At 43.7% G+C, this 19,664-nt stretch overlaps 1 protein-coding gene across 1 annotated transcript; it reads left to right on the top strand.

Annotated features, from left to right (window-relative positions):
* Positions 1-1,557: 1,557 nt before the first annotated feature.
* Positions 1,558-17,714, top strand: MCM10 (minichromosome maintenance 10 replication initiation factor). The gene is made up of 19 exons (XM_014883124.2): positions 1,558-1,609; positions 2,377-2,697; positions 3,467-3,571; positions 4,136-4,270; positions 4,476-4,650; positions 5,349-5,514; positions 6,029-6,196; positions 7,530-7,646; positions 8,677-8,876; positions 9,757-9,857; positions 10,858-10,959; positions 11,060-11,177; positions 11,519-11,747; positions 12,567-12,726; positions 13,367-13,485; positions 14,370-14,483; positions 15,218-15,363; positions 15,554-15,596; positions 15,965-17,714. Exons 1-19 carry the CDS (start codon positions 1,603-1,605, stop codon positions 16,046-16,048), a joined length of 2,610 nt encoding a protein of 869 aa, XP_014738610.1. The 5' UTR covers positions 1,558-1,602; the 3' UTR covers positions 16,049-17,714.
* Positions 17,715-19,664: the final 1,950 nt, after the last annotated feature.

The raw sequence follows: 19,664 nt of genomic DNA, 5'->3' as shown, positions 1-19,664 counted from the left end.
CTGTTGTGGACGCTGCTGTGGCTACAACTTGGATCCTGTGTCCAGTTCTGGCCCGTCAGCTCAGGAAGGGCATTGAGGTGCTGGATTGTGTCCAGAGAAGGGCAATGGAGCTGGGGAAGGGGCTGGAGCACAAGTCTGAAGAGGAGCAGCTGAGGGAGCTGACGGACTCAGCCTGGAGAAAATGAGGTTAAAGAGGGACCTTTTCACTCTTTACAACTCCCCGACAGGAGATTGTAGCCAGGTGGGTATCGGGCTCGTCTCCCAGGCAACCAGGGACAGGATGAGAGGACATGGCCTCAAGCTGTACTAGGGGCGGTTTAGGTTGGACATTGGGAGGAATTTCTTCACATAACGGGTGATTCGGCATTGGAACGGGCTGCCCAGGCAGGCGGTCGAGTGACGTCCCTGCAGATGTTTAAGAGATGTTTAAGGAAAGTCCAGACGTGGCACTCAGTGCCAGGATCTATCTGACAGGTGGCGATCTGTTATAGGTTGGATTCGATAGGACTTTTCCAATCCCATGGATTCTGCGATCCCCACGCCGTCATCGCCCCCCTCAGCGGGCACGCACTCCTTCCCTTCCGCCCGCCCACAGCCAAAATGGCGCCGGGCGGCGCCGGGGCTGCCAGCACTAAAGATGGCGTGTGCGCGCATGCGCGGGAAGGGAAGGGGCGGGGCCAGTCCAAATTCTGGCGGGTACCGGCAGCGAGCCGCGGTGAGTGGGGTGTGTGAGGGGAGCGCGGGGAGTGGGGCACACGGAGCGATCCCAGGGCATACGGAGCGATCCCGGGACATGGAGCCTAGGCCGAGGGTCAGGGAACCGCGGGGAAGGGAGCCCCGGGGAGGTCGGGGTTCTACTGGGTGGGGGAGGCGGCTGAGCGGAGAGCAGAACCGTGAGGGAAAAAGCGCGGGGTCCGCGGCGATCACTGGCCTTCCCTGCTCGTACGAGTTATGCAGTGTTACTGAAAGCATACCGGAGTATGAGAAAACTATCTAAAGCGTAGTTTATGGGCGAAGCAAAAGATTATGCAGCAGGAAGATCTGTAAGCACAGTTAGAGTTTGGGTTTGTGACTCATTTTGCCTCAGTGGATATCCCATCTTTCTTAGCCAAGCTTCCCTGGCCCATTCATGTCCGCCCGTGCTGATTGTTTTTCATGGACCCTTCTCCATAAAATGGAGAAGCTGTGAGAAACGCAGAATGTACATTTTCAGAATAACAACTGTTAATCTTTAGTAACTAGTTAAATACTAGTTGTAATTATAGTGCACTCAGTGTAATGAGATGAGGTGGAAATGGTTATTAATATAAGAACATAGTAGTAATGGGCTTTTTTAAATAAAAGTAATATCCTTACACTGCAGTGGGTTCAGCATGGGTCAGACTTTTGATGTAGGAAACGTCTGTGGGGGTTTTAAAATTAGCGGAGTCCTCATCTGCGGCTGTAAACAAAACCAAGCTGGTGGATTGCAAGTTGTCAAATAAGGAGCCTGACACAATATATTTCTAGATGAGGTATATGTGCTTTAACAGTATCACTTTCATTCTCCCCATAACAGAATATTTTGCCTTGAGAGGCTCTTGAAGAAATCCTGGTGAAACTATGGACGGTAAGGGAGAAAATTCTCTTCCTTTCAGTGAAAAGCTTGTCTTCTTATCAGCCTGTTAGTTCATAAGTTCAAAAAATCTGGTAAGGCTTTTTAGCAGAGGAATTTACATTCCACTGAGTTTATTTGCTGAGTCCTTTGAGACTGCCTCTTGCTTTCCTTCTTGTCACTTTCCTGTGAGGCTGCTCTGTGCCTTCCATGGTTTGGTGTTTTCCTCAGCAGCAAAGGCTAAATCAGTTTCTTGGTTTGCTCACATTTTCATTTCTGCTCTGTCTGTCCCATTCTTTTTTGTCCCTTTGTCCCTATTTCTTTGTTCGTCATGTTTTCCACGAGCAAACTCTATCTGAGGATATGCTTCGTTGCCTGCCGTGCATCTCCCTCTTCCCTTCCATCGGCAGAAGCCACGTGGAAGTCTCTGTTGGCTACCTGTTCACAGGTTCCAGGCTTTTCTGTGTAACAGCAGCTGCTGTTCAATGAACTGCATAGGAGGTAAAGCCAGTGCTGAGTAGCTGGCAAATTTTCTGCTGACTTGCCAGCCTGTGCCACAGGCTAAGAGCATCTGCAACTATGTTTCCATCTGGCCTCACAGCCAGAAGCTGCTCTAGATGCTTTTAGCTAAACCTGAAGTGTATTTTTTTAAAAAATGCCACTTGCTGCTCTGATAGTTTCAGTTGTCATTAGCTTGTAATCAATGGGTCTTGGATGTTTTATCCTTTAGCAACTTTTCTTTAACTGGGCAGAAATAACTCTGAGTCTAATTTTTGCCTTAGCTGATGATGACCTGGATCTGTTGGCTTCCCTTCTGGAAGAAAACGAAGCAACTGAGGAGAGGAATTCTCCTGAGGAGGAAGATGCTCCAGAGGATAAGGGTGGAGAACCGGATGAATACGATGAGCTCTTTGATGCAGAAGATGATGCATCCTACACCGAGGAGGTTGATGCTGAGGACAGCATGACTGATGAGCAGAAGGAGAACTTGGCTACGCTGTTTGGAGATGTAGATGACCTGCTGGAAGAGGAGAAGGCAGAGGAAGCTGTCCCCACTTCAGCTCCCAGTCAGGCGAAGGAGAAAACCAATGAAGAACTGCAAGGTTTCTGCAACAGCATCTTTGATCTGTTTTGTTTGATATATTCTGTCTCTAGAGAGCTAAAGGGCAGGAGATGTGGCCTCTCTCTTGATGATGGCTGGAGAGGGAATACTAAAAGGCCTTGTGAATGTTTCTAAGTTCAGTTTTCAGATCCAGTGGCCAAACTCATCAAACCTGTCTTCCCAAAAGAAAGACAGAGGACTTAAGTAATCCAGGGAGACTAATAGAGCTGTGCTGAGTAGCATAGGGAAGATTGCCTGTGTAGCTGAGCTTTGTCTGATGAAGAGCAATGCTGCCTCAGTCTTCAGGGTATCAGATATCACCTGGCATCTTTCACCAGCACACCAGTCCCTTCCCCCTCAGGGCTTATGGACAGGAAGTCAATGTGCAAGCAGAGCTGGCCACAGCTTTCCTGTGTCCAGGCTGTGTATTTGATTATATAAGGAACTACTTCTTTATGCTAAGGAGTACAATCATCAGCCATTTAAATTATCTTATGGTGAGGAGGAAAGTTTTATTCAACATGGGAAAGAATATACCACAATTAAATAAAATATTTTTATGAGAGGACCCAGCTCCAGGCTGTATGGAAAAGTTTGCCTTCACTATAAACTGTGTAGAATCAAGTAAATCTGTATTGTGACTCAAGTCTTCATTTTCTAAGTTTCCATGATGCAGTAAAACTGCCAGACTTCTAGGGATCTCATAAATTCCCATTTGCAATGGTTTCCTGCTGTCTTCATTATTATCCTTTTTCTTCTTTCTTTCCTAGCTGAGCTTAAAAAATTGCAAGAACAGATGAAGACGTTACAGGAGCAGTTGCAGAAGACTGCTCTTGGGCAGCAATCCAGTTCAGGCCCTGAGAAGAAAACCCCTGGTAATGAAACTAAATGGATTTATGATTTATTGGCTTACCAATGTGAGTTTATTGGCAGGACTTAAAATAATCCTGAAGTGGGCACTAAGTAGCAAGGAGGAATGGTGGTCTGGTGTATTCCCACACAGGTTGTTTCTTACAGCTACTGATTAAATCAGTTTTGGTCTCTACATCATGGTTTGATTCTACATTGGACAGCTTTCATGACTGAGTTCTCCAGACTCTTCTGGAGGTGTCCCTTCTTACTAGCAGATGTTGGTACACCCAGTATATATAACTGTGTTTTTTGCTATAGCGTGTTGGATGTAGTAATAAAACTTCATAGAAAAATTGCAGAACAGGTCATGTTTCTTCTTTCCACAGCTTTGAGATTGCAGCAACATCCAAAGTCTTAGTGTCTTTGGGGCTTTTTCAGCTGTTGCATTTCAGCTGACAACTTGGCTGAAAGGTTTTCTTGTGGGGCACTGATTTGGACTTGTTATTCAACAATTTCACCATTTGGAGCAATGCTTAAAGTCTGAGTCTAGATCCCGAGGTCTCATAGTTTTTTGTTCCCTTGGCCAGGTAAATCTCCCTGTCCACCCTTAAAAGAAAGGAAAATTCAGAAGCTGCAAGAGTCACCATGCTTCTCAGCCCAGCTGGACAATCCTTTACCACCAGCCAAGCGAGGAATGCAGAAGCCAAAAGCATCCTCAGCAGGTACTACTCTTAGTCTACCTTTTACTAAACATACTGAGCTTCTGTCAAAAGTTTACTGTTCCCAACAGTGGTGTGGACACATCCAGGACAGTATTGTACTACTCAGTGTGCCAGGAGTGGTCTGGTCATAGTGGCAGAGAGCTTATTACAGTTAATCATTGTATTCTTTGTAATGGGAGTTATGCCTTTTTTTCTTCTGCTGAAGAGAGCAAGATTCCTCCTCCACAGCAAGTCCTCAGTCTGGCATTCCAGCCTCTCAAGTCTGCCGTAGGGAACACACCCAGTAAGGTGACCAGAGAGAAGACTTCTCACGTGCCTGCATGCTCCAGTGCAACCACGCAGCCAGTGTCTGTGGAAACCTTCTCAGGACTGAGATTAAGGTCAGCAGCCCAGCTCTGAGCCCTGTCTGGGGGCAACCCCTCCAGTAAAGGCAAAGAAAACACAATGGATATGTGTGGTTTAACCATGTCAGATTAGTCACTTGTCATCAAGGGTTGTAACACAAGGCCACAGCACTGGTTGGTTGATCAGTAAACACTGACTTTCACCTCAGTACTGTGTTTCTGTTTTCACCTCTGCTCTTTCCTAACAGAAAAGCTATAATTTTATTAGCACCGTCTTCCCTGAGGTATCCTCAGTGGTGGAGCAGGGAAGCAGTGGGCATGTGCAAAGCCCAGCTGAGCTCCAGTTGAGCCAGTTTTTGCTGCACACAGAATCCTCAGGAGCCACTCACCATCCCTATACTCAGTGTGGCCACAAGAGGACTCTGAATCCTCACAGTGTCCCCACCAGAACCTGAGCTGCATTCCCGTCTCAGTCAGCCATTCTTGGTTAGTCTGAGATGAGTAGAGTTAATGAAGGCTTAGGCCTGAGTTGCAGTGCAGTTATATGGGCAAAAAACAGTGTCATCAATAGCTTTCTGATATTGGGGGTTTTATTTCAAGTGACCTCAGGGCGAAGTAAGGCACAGAGGTGTTTTGCAGCAAGATGTAGTCTCCCCACGAAAGTGCTGGTTGGTTTTGATTGTCCATTTGTGCCAATGGATTTGTTGTCTTTTACCTGCTTTCAATGGATCTAGAAAACCCCGGGTGTCTTCAGCCGAAATGGACAGGAAAATGGCTAACAGGAAGCTCATCCGATTGTCTCAGCTCAAGAACAAACTTGCTACTGAAAATCTGGAGGAAATAGACTGGGTAACATTTGGAGTCATAGTAAGGAAGGTCACTCCTCAGAGTGCAAATAATGTAAGTAACTTCATTGTATCCCTTGCTCAGTTCAGGTGAAGTGCTGGTGATCTTTCCTGAGAAACTTTCTTAGATCTTCAACTTAATCAGCTAATTTCATGTAGTTAATGGAAAACTTCTGCATTAAAGGTCTTGGCTTGTGTGGTTTCATCCAGTACTGTATGTGTCCTATAGAAAGTCATTGATGAAGCAGATCTGGATATGCCATGGTTATGTGTGTTCAGTGGGGTAAAAACCTCTTCATTCAATGAACAAGTGTGCTGCCCAGCTTTGATATCAAAGGTTTGTGGAAGCAGAATTATTTGCTGTTTGGGACTTTGACAGCCCCAGAACTGGCAACATGAATGGCTGGAGATACTGTATCTAAGCTGTAATGAGGTTACAAATCATGCTTTTCTAGATCCTGACAACCTTGGGAAGGGGAAAGTCAGAATAGCTTTTCAAAAGAAACAGCCAGAGGGGACGCAGTCAGTGTGTGCAGCAAAGCTGAACGTTCAGGGAATGTCTGTTCCAGGGCAGGACCTTCAGTATCTGGCGGCTGAATGATCTGAGGGACCTCAATGAGTGCGTCTCGCTCTTCCTGTTTGGTGAAGTCCACAAGGAGCACTGGAAAACTGACCAAGGCACAGTCATTGGCCTGCTCAATGCCAACCCTATGAAACCTAAAGAAGGCTCAGACGAGGTAAGAGGTTTTTTTATTCAGCTGTAGATAAAACCTATAGCTGAACCTTTTCATATTTGGCTGAGATGTAGCTTTATATCACATCTTCAAGTTGAAATTGCAGCAGTCTGCCCAACAGTTTGAATTATGTTCAGGTAGTTGCATGGTGTGTATCTGTTCCTGACCTCCTGGAAGTCTGAACTTCAAGAAGTCCTATTAAGCATTTAAACCCAGAGTTTATTTCAGTTTTTAATCTGCTCTTGGTAGCAGTTCACTCTTCCACAAATATAAGGAATGTATTTTCATTTCAGTTTATTCAGCTACTTCAGTGCAACACCTATTTCAGACTAGAGGTCTTGCAAAACCGAAAAAGGTGGAGAAGCACATTTCTTTCTTCTAATTCAAGCATGAGACACAATTACAAAATGTTTCTTATTCAAAAATCACACCAGAGAAGCAGCAATATTAATTTATTAAACAATGTATCATGTAAATATATGTCAGTTGATACGTAGTAGTTCACTTATTTAATTGATTATTCATAAATGCAGAACATGCAAAACATTTAAGACGGCTTCATTTTGCTAACAAATTAATATATTTTTAATTTTACTGGAATGGAACCTGTTTCCAGTTACTTCTGTCAAGGGGAATTTCAGTCTAGTAGCTGATCATGTAGTGTTCTGCATTTTAAATTCTCCAAATAGAAAAATTAAGGATCTCATTAATTGTCTTTTATGCTATATAATTGCTTAAATTAGCATGAATAAGCAGTAGATAATCCCATTGGTGAGCAGAAAGGCACACCAGATTTAATAGGAGGGCTGTATTTAACTGTCAAGAATGGCTCTTAGTAGCTAAAATGTCCACATTTATTACTACATTAAAACTGACCTCTGAAATTGTCCCTTGGCTGCAGATACAGTCCCTGGTGTATTTGGTTGTGTGAAGCAGATGCTCTTCTTGTACAGGACTCAGTTTTGATTGGACCAAGACATTTGGAGAAGGACAGAGAGCCCTGGTACAGCTCTTCCTCCCATCCCTTGCTGGGTGTGGGGGTCATGATGGTGTCAGAGCCAAGCAGCTGTACAGGACGATTTACAGCACAATTAGAACTGCTTTAGGTGTTTTTTTGTTTCCTGAGGCTCTGAGCATAGAACTCAAATGTCTTTCATCTCTTTGTGAGAAATAAATGTACTTTTTTCTTTTTAACTGAGCCATTTCTAAATCTGAATAGGACATGTGGCTTTCTTAAGCTAGGCCTCCTTTTTAAGACTATGTTGTGAACCAGATCAGAGACAAACCAGTGGCATCTAAAAAGAGGCTATCCAGGAGTGTTCTGATTTCTGTCTAGGTGTGTTTGTCCATTGACCATCCCCAGAAGATCCTCCTCATGGGAGAAGCTCTGGATATGGGCACCTGCAAAGCCAGAAAGAAGAATGGTGATCCTTGTGCACAGATTGTGAACCTGGTCTGTATCTCAGTAATCAGGGCATTCCTAAGCTGGTGAAAATCTGGCTGCTGATTTTGTACTGATACTCTGACTTTTTTACTTGTTTCTGGATCTTGACTTGCAACTAACTAAAGTGGGTGGAGAAAGTGAGAAATGAAACCCAGAGGAGCTGTTTCTGTGCTGTCACTGTGCAGGGGATTTCCCTAAAAGCAAGGTTGGTGCTGCAGTGAAAGGAGATGGTCTTGATCCATGATGCCACACCCTTTCACTCTCCTTTACTCCAGTGCAAGCTTCCATGCACTGCATTAGAAAACTCATCCAGGAGAAAACAACGTGAGATTTCTTTTTTGGAATGGCTATTTTTTGAATAATTTTAACCCAATGAGCTCCCTTGTCCAGTGTATCTGCAAGCTGTTAGGATATTTACACCTGAATGTGGGGCACTGGAGATGAAAGAAGTGTTGGGATCCTTCTTTTGGGACATTACTGGCTTGTAGTAGTTTAAAGGACTAGTGGATTATGTTACTTCATGGCTACAGTGATGCTATGATAGCTGAAAGGAACCTTGTCTGAGTCAGAAGGGTTGTAGATAAAAGGGTATCAGAAGGAGGAGAAAAAATAAAGGAATTAGAAGAACTGGGGAGGAGCTGGAAGTGTGGGAAGTGGGAAGAAGACAAATACAGAAGGTACTTGTAGCCAGTCAAGACTGTGATTGCAGAACCACTCCAGCAGGAGGCTGTGCATACAGTACATAAAACTGAATGGAGTCAAGAATACAGAATCTGGGCAAGAGGGCCTGGGTGGGATATGAGATGACTTCAAGAAATGGCCTTAAAATTCCTAGATGCACAGGGTTGTTTCCAGTGATTAGTATAGGCAATTTTAGCTTTGTTTTTCGTTGCTTGAATGTGGGCATATTTTTGCTTAATTGACCAAATGCTAGAGTACCACAGTAGAGATGTTACTTCATTTTAACCATACAAGGATGCATGTGGGTGAGAGGAATGAAGGAAATTGTAATTGCTGGTGCTCTCCTGTTTTTTTTCAGAATGACTGTGAATATTGTCAGTATCACATACAATCCCAGTACAAGAAGCTCAGCTCGAAGCGGGCAGATCTGCAGTCCACCTTTTCTGGTGGCCGCATTCCTAAAAAAGTTGGTCGGAAAAATCCCACTTTGAAGGAGAGGCTGTGTCAGGATGGGTTTTACTATGGAGGAGTCTCTTCAGCAGCATATGCAGCCTCAGTGTAAGATAAACCATTTATTTCCTTTGCTTTTGAACAGAATTTCCCTCACAATGTACAAGGGAGCCTGAAGCTCTATCTGAGGGAGTCTATTCATTTAGAGAATGCCTTTGCATTAACTATTTACCAAATAGGAATAAAGCCCACATTTGGCATAATTCTACTGGCCACATGGGGTAACACAGCTGCTGTTTGACAGGAAAATTTTAAGTTGGCACTAAGATGTGGTAAGGGTTGTTTTTACCTCTACATTAATACTGTGGTGTGAAGCTAGGCAGCTTTGTGTTTCAGTAGATTAATGGACTTTGAGATCATGAGATCCCAAGCATTCAAGTTTCTGAGATTGTAACTGTATTTTCTTATGTCTTACTGCATTTAATCCCAGAGTCAGTGTTTTCTGTATTTCTTCATGTCTTCCTTGGCTGAAATAATACAGTGTCACTCTGCATTAATGAGGAAACAGGACTGACCAAGATCAGTATGCTGTGGAAAGATGAGTCACAGCTGGATCCAGCCCTGTACTTGGACACAGCTTTTATTCCCTCATGTCCTCTGATAAGTGGTGTGACTCCACAGTAATGAAGTAATTCCAACCTCCTTTCCGTCCCTGGAATGACCTGTGAGCAAAGTAAAGCTTTGATCTATGTTTAGGGTTTTTTTTCCTGTAATGCATAGGAAATACCTGTCTCAACAAAGGTAGAAATGGGAGATCCTAAACATTACACTGGAATTTGGGTTTAGATTCACATCCTTCCAAAAAACAGACAGATGGTCCTTTGGGATGGCTAGAGTATTGTTGTAGCACTGGGTTAGTATTCAGGCTTCTGTCGTTGCTCTAAGCATAGGAAAACTCTGATGTTCTGGATTTGTTTCCTCTTTCTAGTGCAGCAGCTGCTGTGCCAAAAAAGAAGATTCAAACCACTCTCTCCAACCTGGTCGTGAGAGGATCTGATGCAATTGTCCAGGAAACCAGGCAGAAAATTGGTACCCAAGTAGTCTCTTCACTCTTTAGATGTTTCCAGTTCCATGTGTGAATGTGTCCCAGGGCCTTCTAGTCACTGAATGAACCTAGCAGTCACTTTGCTGCAGAAGGGGTCATTTGCAGGCAGCTTCCTCAGTTGGTCAAAACTCCTCTTCCCTCTTGTGATCACAGTTTCAAAGCAAATGCAACTAAGCAACCGTGTGGCTCTATGCATCTTTTTTTTCATCAGTGCCCTCAAATTAAGTCTCCTGTTTTGTCTTTGGACAGTGACAGAAGATCTTTGCCAGATTAATGGGAATTAGAAGTTTTAAGAACTTTGAACCAGATGATTTATTTTATTTGATTAAAATAAATTACTTCTGTCAACCTTGAAAGCTTCTAAGGAATACTAAGTATAAATCAGTCAGGTCTGCAATGCAGGGGACCTTCTGAGAACCCACTTTGTTTCTAGTGCTTTTTTTTTTGTGTCAAAGCATGTTCCTTTCATAGCCCCTGGGATGTCACCAGTCTTCTCTGCCTCTGTTTTGTTTCTGTAGAGCACTTAATATTACACTCTATGCTCCTTGGAGAGCAGGTGACAGATTATTCAAACTGTGTTCTAGATGCCACTTAGTCTTATTCACAGCTTTCAGTTCCATCAGTTGCCTCCATTTCAGACAATATAGTGCATGTCCCTAGCAGCTTTTAGCTGCTCTTAATTCTCCAGGACTAAAGTGTGGAGGCTTCAGGACTGTCAAGGAGCCTAAAAATGGGAATGGTGGGAGTAACACAGATAGCCAAGGCTGATGAGGAACTGAGTGATTGAGTTGCTGAAGGAATAAAAATGGCTGTGACAAATGACAAGACCTTGGGCAACCAAATATAATGTAAAGGTTGGTCTTGCTTTGAAAAGTGGCCAGGTGACCTTCAAGGGCTTCTTCCAACCTAGACAACTTTACATCTCGAAAGGCTTGCTTCCCTTCCTCACTTCAAATCTGCTGTATTTCTGCCTCTTCCACTCAGGTGCAGCAAAGAGACCCATGCAGTGTTCTGAAGAATTCAGGGAACTGCTGGCACAGCCAACTTTTGGAGCAAGAAATCTCTGCAAACACTGGACCAAAGCAGGTATTGTCCTTTTGCCTGAAGGAAGACCCAGTCCTAAAACCACTCTACCTCTTTCTGAACAAAGTGACGTTTTATTTTGGTTTTTTTTCTTTTTTCCCAGATGCTGAAAAAAAGCAAGGGGCAAATTTCCAATCTATCTCTGCTTCAGCACTGCTCAAGCAACAGAAACAGAAATTGCTGGAGGCCAGAAAAAAGCGATCTGAAGAGATTCAGAGGCGGTGAGACACACTGGCTTTCACAGGAAGGGTTCTGTTATTGTAGCCCTAAGGATAGCTGTGTTTTCACTTCTTATTTCTTGTCTTTGTGTGGTGCCTCTCTCTGCCTTTAGCTTTGAAAACAATTGGTCATTCACTCCTGGTGACTTCTTCAAGTAACTCGTGATTTCAGTGACCCAGAGAGTCCTTTACCACTCTTGTTTTCTTCTCCTGAATTCCAAAATTGCTCTTTTAGCAATTAAAGACCAAATAGTAAAAAATCATAGTCTGCATCCCATCCTCTCTTAAACCTTTCTATCTCTGACTTATGTCCCTAATTGAATGAATTATTCTTGTCTTACAAGGTTTCTCCAGAACACAAGTAAAGCCAGCACTCCTGCTCTCCCATCGTCCTCCAGACAGACCTCCCTCCATTCCCCAGTGCCTGGGGCAGAGTTTCCCAAAGCTGCAAAAATGTCAAGTCCTCAAAGGCCCAGGCTAGGTACAGGCTTCTCAGAAGGAGAAGATATCCTCTTCTTTGACAAGTCTCCACCTCCAAGGCCAAAGCTAGACAGCTTGGCAGAAGCCAAAAAGGTATCAGCTCTTTGGATCTTTTAAATATCGAAGAGAGCTTAAGGGAAATTTGGTTTGTGGTGGAAGAGGAGTCTTTGGTCAAATATGGCCCAGCTCAGTTCTGGTGTTAGTGAAGTTTCTCATTTGTGGGACCACACTGGCCTATATTCCAGCACACAGGATACCTGTGGTTCTTGATAGCTGTTAGTGCCAAAGTCGATGCTGCCATCTTGCCTTCAGTCAATCTCCTAAGGCAAGGGCTGAAAATCCCTGGAATGCTACACTCTGGCATTGCTAGTGCAGTGTATTGCAGGTGTTTTCTGTTTGACAGGTAGGTAAGCAACTGGTTTAGCTGTGTTGTGTCATGAGTCTGAGTAATTTTGTTTTCTAGCCAAAACAGACTGCTTTTTTTTTTTTTTGGCAAAAAATATATATGTTTATCAAAGAAACTTTTCCAGCTTGAATGAGGAAGTCTTAGCATTCTGGGAGTATGAAAATGAATAGTTGTAAGAAATTTTCTATTAGTTCCAAATTATTATCAATTTATATGGAAATCTCAAGTGATTTGATTTCTCTGAAAAAACTTACTCATTTGTGAAGCAGGTAAAGCTCAGCTGCAGAGACATCAGGCCTGGTAACCTCTGTGAAGAAGTGATTTTATGATTTGAGAAGTCACAAGAGGTTGGGTGTATGTCAGATCTGGGAATTTTGTTGGGTGTCCTTCCAGCCAGCTCCATGCTCAGGCCAGTGGATGTTCTCTCTTCCTGTGCTACTTTTGGAAGTAGGAGCTGGGAGCCAGACAGGTCACTAACACTTTCCCTGCTCTTTCCTATTTTCTAGCTGGCTGCAATAAAACGACTACGAGCAAAAGGCCAAATTCTTCCTAAAACAGACCCAAACAGTGTCAAGAGGAAACGGACTGATGTTGAGGATGTTCTAGAAATTGTTGAAAGAGTTGAGAAAAATATTGCTCAGCCACAAGGTGCAGAAGCACACAATGGTATGTACTGTTAGCTTCTGTTCTACTGACTAGCACTAGTTGCTTTGGGTTATGGACTTAATTGCTGTGCTAAAAAGAAGCCAAGTTAAATCTGTTTGGAACTTCAAGAGTTTGTTGGAAAGACTAAAAATTCTCTAACCCTGTGGAGAAAGTGTGAGATGTAATCTCTGATAGCTCCCTGTGCTTATGTCTGCTCCCTTTTTTCCGGCACTTGAGCATCTGCAGTGCAAGGCTGACTTCACCAAGGGACACCAAGAACTAATCCCACCTGGGAAGGTATCTGAATTTTTTGTGGGAATTTGAGTTTGCCTGCTGGTGATTCACTATGCTATCTTGGATGAATTGTTTAATTCCCTTTAAAGTTTCTTCATCAGTCAGTGAGGGAACACTGCTTGCACTCCTGGGAGTAATGTGAAATTTCCTAGTACAGTGCTTTGAGAGAAGATGCAGTGTTATTTTAAAAAAATACTTTTTTTCTGATGCTGTATTTGAACTTGTTTTCATGTTCCCAAACTATGAAAGGCTGCTGTTTGACCTGAACATCTGCCTGAGAGATCTGAGACTTCCAAAATCTCCTGCAGTGAGCAAATTTAGCCATCACAGTCTTGTTTTGTTGGACTGAACCTTTTTGTCTCCCTAGAAATAGATCATCTGGAACCTGCTCAAAAGAAACGGTGTGAGCAGCTGGCCTATCTGGAGTCAGAAGAGTTCCAGAAAATCCTGAAGGCCAAGTCCAAGCACACAGATGTCCTAAAAGAGGTATGGCCTCCATCCAGCCATGACTGAAGGCTTAGAACTGGGAGCTGACTGGACTCCTCATGATTTCAGCAAGAAGCAGGCACCCAAACATCTCATAGGCCAGAGTGTCCTAAGGGGTAGGGCTGGATGTCTCTGGGCATGCAGGGCACAATGCCTGCAAGTCAGCACTCTTGCCATAGCCAGGGTAGGGTCATGTTGCCAATTGACATCAATTTTTTTGTTGTGTTTGGAAGAATCAGTAAAGTTTCCTATTGATGGATAATCAAAAGAAATCCTTCTGCATTAAGATCAAATGAGCCACATGCCTATTTTGTCCCTCATTACTTGACATCTTGGCCACATACAGCCAGCTTCCACCTTCATCTGTGGCTCATGTCAGCTGTGAAATGCCATCAGGTGCCCTGAAGAGCTGAGAGCTTGGGTTTCTCACACTGGGGTCTCTGCTGAGCACTTTCCCAGGGTTACAGCACTTCAAATGGCACAGAGCTCTTGTCTTGGACACTTATTGGTATGAAGACATAGTTGTTTTAAGGTCTTCTGGGAAGTAATATTTTGACTAAGAACCTATTCCATTAATTATATCTGCCTACCTGACTTCTCTGTGCACTGTCCTCGTGAGTATGTGCTTATTTCAGTACTTCCTGCTGTTGTTAAACCTTCCCACTCATGCATTTCAGAGGTTGCTCGTTTCAGTGCTGTTGAACTGCAGCACGTGTATCATAATGGATTATATTAACCATTGCAAGCAAGAGAGATGTTGGGTTTCTCTGCTCCCAGACTGCAGTCTGCTTCAAGCAGGCCTGCTAATAATTTGTCCTAAGGCCATTAATGGAGTGGCTTCTCCCCTCTTTGTGTCCTCACAACCCATTTTCTGTGCCCCACAGGCTGAGGCTGAACTGCAGGAGCAATACTTTCAGCCACTGGTGAAAAAGGAAGAACTGGAAGAGAAGATGAGGAACATTAAAGCAGTGAAATGCCGAGTTGTGACGTGTAAAACAGTGAGTGAAGGGGAGCCAGGCTACCAGCAGGGGAGTGGAACATGGATTCTACAAAATGGTGCTGGACTATCCTGCAGACTCCCATCTGTCACTGTTGGCCCTGATCCAGGGACTGATGTTTTGTTTCTTATGCCCATTTCTGAGAGCAGCCTGTGCACAGAGTGACTGAGACATGGCAAGGCTTTAGTGCTATGCTCAACACCTCAGCTCAATGCTTATGCCAGTGGTTCCATGGGTATTGCTGTCCTGAATTTCTACATTTCTTCCATGAAGTGCTTTGTACCAGGACCCTCAGTTCCCCATCTTTCATGAAAAAATAAGCAAAGACCTTGAAAACATTAACACTGGGTGGGAATCCTCTATCTGCATTTCCAGGGACTTTGCCGTCAGGAAGAGGAGTGGAGCCTTATGACTGTCCCAAATGTACTGAGAGGAAGGGAAGCATTACCTCCCACTTCGAAAGTTCCAGCCCTTGCTGAACTTTCCCTCTTGCTGCCTTCCCTACCTGTTTTGGGATTGCACAGAGGGACACTTATGCCCCATGAAGTGTTGGGAACAGAACCACAGGGTGGCAAGGGGAGGATGGCATTAGAAGGAGCAGTGACAAAGCCTAGGGTAGTGATCCAACTCCTGGGCTCCTCAGGATGGGAGAGGACAGGGATGCTTTCCTCTGAACACTCAGCTGTTACCAGCCCTCAGAACAAGTCTCATATGCTCTCTCTCCTCCCTGACAGTGTAATTACACCTATTTCAAGCCTCTGGAGACCTGTGTGCAGGATAACCACGACTACCTCTGGCATGATGCCATCAAGAGATTTTTCAAATGTCCTTGTGGCAGCAGAGCTATTTCCCTCGACAGGCTTCCAAAAAAGCCCTGCAGGTAAGAAATGAGTCTCACAAAACAGTGACTGGGACTTAGGTACTGTCCCTCACAAGTAACTTGTGAGTCACATAACCGTGTCCTAAACGGGGAATGTTAGCCCTTGTGCCAAGGAGCACGGGCTGGGTGTGGGGCTACCTTAGGATCCCCCCATACACAGTGGTTCTCAAATGCCGTCTTCATCTTTCAGTAACTGTGGCCTCTTCAAGTGGGAACGAGATGGGATGCTAAAGGTAAGTGTGAGCCAGCAGTGCTGAGCACCTCCAGCTGCTTCTGTGACACTTTTGTCCCCCTCTTTGGTTCTGTGCTCTTATGAGCTCCCAGCAAAGCCAACAGCTCTGCATTTTGTCAGGTACACACAGGTGCCTGCAGGCTGTGTTATAGTGGACTTCCACTTTTTCCTTTCTGTTCCCAAAGCTTTATTTAACCATGGGGAAATGGCTTTTGAACAAAGTTGTAAGAATTCAGAATATCAAAGTCCCTAGAAGGTCTGTCAATGTTTAGTCAGGTAATTCAGTGCTACCACGGTTTCTGACAGAGAAGTGTTTGGGAGATGCCTACCACACGTTTAACTTCTTTTCTCCATGATTCATGTTTCCAGGAGAAAAAAGGTCCAAAGATTGGTGGAGAAACACTTTTACCAAGAGGAGAAGAACAACCAAAATTTCTCAACAGTCTTAAGTGACCTGGAGTTGATTTTTTTCCCGACATATGGACGGATTTTTGTGTCTGAAACACACATTTATACTGGACTGCCAAGAGGATTCAGGTTTTAGTGATGAATCTGTAGGAGAATCGGTTTTTGATGAAAAGACCATCTGCCAAAGTGCCCACCGGGCCACTGCATGGATATTGAACTTTGATCTTTTTTTAATTGACTGAGTAAGACTGCATGTGAAATGCACATTTGTGCCTGTTCTTTCCAACTAACAACACAAGAGTGATCTCACTATTAGGTGACAAATCATCATGAATGGGAATGACTGTAGATTCCATAAGCACTTATGAAATTAATACTCTGATGTGTTCATGCCAACCTGTCTTCAGCTCTTGGACAAAACAGGGATGTGAGAGGGTTGAAGGCACAGAGCATTTTCCATTGGCTTCAAAACTACTCATTCTGAACCCTTAGGAATAGATGTCAAAGAGATATCCTAAGTTTTACCTTGGCTTACCTACCCTTCAATGGCTTTGGCCCTGCAAGCCAGCAGTGTTTATGCTGGAAACTCAGAGCTTCCTGTCCCCCTGCACCATCCACACTACAGTGCTCCTGTGGCTGCAGAACTGTAACTCCCACTTTTAAAAACATTTTAATGAATCTGGCATCATTTTGTGAGTGGTTTTAAAGAGCCAAGTGATTATATTTAAGAGCTTTTACCATTTTTCTGGTATTTTAAATAGGAACAGTAGCTGCCTCAGACCAAGAAGGATGAAATGCTGTCTCTATACAGGCATTTTTCTGACAGCACATCTCTGTAGGGATTCCTGGGGCATTTAACCATCTTTTCCTGGACCTGAGCCTTTCCCTGCCCCTGGCTCATGCCCAGTAGGATCACAGGATATTTTTAAGTGCCTAAACCCCCTCTAACCTTAGTGATTTGAACCAAGTGCCACTAACTGTCTCACATGTCCCAGCAGTCTTGTCGATGTCTCTTGTTTACTTGCACAGGGGCTGGAGGAGAAATAAGTTGCTTCACCCCAGATTCACCTCAGCATGCTGCAGCCCTCATGTCTTACTGGTGCTTTTATTGGTGTAACTTGGCCTATACCATTCACTTCAGTCTCCTGTTGGTGCTGAGTTGATGAGTGGGGTGTCACTGCTAGGGGACAAAATCAGTAACTGTGACACTGCTTGGCAACGTCTCCTGTGGATTCCTCATTCAGAATAAATAGAGTACAGAGTAAAACACTCCCTGGGTCTGCATGCTATTTCTCTGAGGAAGAGGATCAGTTGTTTCCTCAACATCTTTGCCCACAAGCTCAGTGCTGAATTACCAAAAGGAAGTGGTTTGTGGTCTGTAATTTCAGCTTTTGCAGAATTTGCTCATTCCACCTTGGTATCAGCCTTCAGCCAGCATGTTGAAAGCATCACACTTTTTGCAGTTCCTGTCTCGGGCCCAAGGAAAGGAGATTCTGCAGAAATGAAAATGTCAAAGGAGGGTTAATGCTTCATTTTCATAAATGTCCCCAGGACCTACAGGGCATTTGTAATGCCTGTAATGTAAAGACGTTCTCCATGGGAGTGAAAGCAATGCTTATATGCAAAAATAGGGTGAAGAAACCAAACAAGTTGCTTTGCTTAAGCTCTAGCAGTAAACAATGAGTGGGGGAGATGGATGTACTGGAATTTATGTGCCTCACTATTTTGAGATGCTTTTCTTGTGCCAGAGATTGCACTACTACCCTGATTCCTGAATACTCGGCTCTAACAACAGGACAGCTGGGATCAGTCAGGATGGTCACAGCAAGGAGATGAGGAGATACTGGCAGATGCTTTGTCCAAAGCTATCTCCAAAATGGGTTTGACCCAAACATGCTGCAGGACCAGCAGTTACTGGATTTTTGAGTGACTCAGCTGCAGCACCCCAATGTTTCCCTCAGACCCAGCACCTGCCTCTCCAGGATTCACTTTGCTTATTCAGCTACACAAGCCACAATAGAATTTCTGAACCACAGAAATAATCCAATGCAGCTATTTGCTACACTTTCATATTTATTGCAAAAACAAAATAAAATCCACGTTCTCCATCAGCTGTACCAATGACTTCCCAAGTAAGCTCATAGTGAAATTGATTCACTGGTTGATTTTGCACAGAAAAAGGATGTTAGAAACCTTAAACACATAATCACACATGGAATTTTATATTAATATGATTTTACCAACTATACTATTAGTAACCTTATATTAATAGAGTATCAACCCAAAAGTATATCAAGAGAGTGACTAGAAAAAATAAGTAATGCACAACTCATCATAATCTCTGATTAACTAAGCTGCAGCAATCTGATTTTGTAGGTCAGGTTTTCTTTGAAGTCTATCAGCTCTTCAGCCGTGCTGCACCTATTTTGTATTAGCATGAAAAAAAACCAAAAACATGTATTAGCATGCTTTTGTAATGCAGTATTTGGGGCAAGTTCCTTTCACAGGGGGCAAAAAGCACATGAATCTGGCTTCTCAGAAGCTGATGCTCAGGCACTGGTTTCCCATCCTGGTCTTTACAGGTCACTTTAAAGATTCTTTTTTCTTGCACTACGTTTGCTCATTTCTTCCAAACTACCTGCATTAAAAAACACCACAAAACAACAGCAACAACAAACCTAGAAAACAGCATCTTTGAATGCAGTGTTTCCTGCCTGTTCCTGGTATGAGTGGATCTGTTTGGCCATAAAAACACTCATGAACTTATTCACTGTCTCTTCAAAGTCTCCAACAGAAATGTACAGACAACACCAAATTAAATTAAAAGCTACAAGTTCCAGTGCACAAAACCCTGTTTGGTGTAAGCCAAAAGGCTCATTGGATTGATGTGGTAAGCAGAGAAGGCACTTGGATGGCTGTTTTATAAACTATGTCCTCTTCTTGCAAATCCAGTTGTAGAAGGATTGAATAACAGCCTGTCCTATCTAAATACCTGCTGGCACAAGCTCATCTTACCTGGGTTGATTTGCACTGAAAAGATAGCAAAGAAGGTGGGTGAAATCAATTTTGGCAGCTCAGAGGTGGGAATGGTGATGAGTAGAGCTGGAGGAAGAATTTGCAGAGCTCCTGGGCTGATTTCCAGGGATGTGAAGGGGCTGTCTGTGGAGCAAGGGCGCTTCTCCAGCACAGGCAAGCAGCAAGAAGCGTTATCAGCAGAAAGGCCAAAATTACTTGTGAGTTACAAGATAAGGTAGTGATTTAAGACTGCTACAAGGTCTGGAGCAGAAACCGTTTTATACTTATGTCCAAATTCATTTACTTCTTTCTCCAGCTGCTCTTGGATCATGTTCCTAACATCACTGTAGTAGAACTCTAAGCTGGTGAGGTGACAGCTGTGTGAGGATATTGGGCATCACTTACTGCCACTTTGATTACAAATGACTGCTGGAAAAGGATCTCCCACATCCCAGATCGGCTTATAGAGTCAAACCTACTTTGAAAAACTATAATGTAGTTAATCAAACTTCCTTTCCCCCCTCCATTTCTCTTGCATGAAGTAAGACTTTGATCTACAGCACTAGAAGCCAAAGCCAGGATTCAAAATCCTTTCTTTGGCACCTACCCAGTGTCTTCACATCAAAGCACTGAGCGTGCAACCGCT

The sequence above is a fragment of the Sturnus vulgaris genome, chromosome 5 (genome assembly GCF_052056855.1).
Source record: "Sturnus vulgaris isolate bStuVul1 chromosome 5, bStuVul1.hap1, whole genome shotgun sequence".
NCBI lineage: Eukaryota > Metazoa > Chordata > Aves > Passeriformes > Sturnidae > Sturnus > Sturnus vulgaris.
Note: the sequence above shows the minus strand (reverse complement) of the source record. Positions and strands in the feature narration are given on the sequence as shown.

Excerpts from the sequence above, each read along its gene's own strand:
- MCM10 (XM_014883124.2), top strand. Across the intron at positions 4,271-4,475 it reads GCCAAAAGCATCCTCAGCAG|AGAGCAAGATTCCTCCTCCA; the intron begins GTACTACTCTTA and ends CTTCTGCTGAAG. Across the intron at positions 11,178-11,518 it reads TCTGAAGAGATTCAGAGGCG|GTTTCTCCAGAACACAAGTA; the intron begins GTGAGACACACT and ends TTGTCTTACAAG.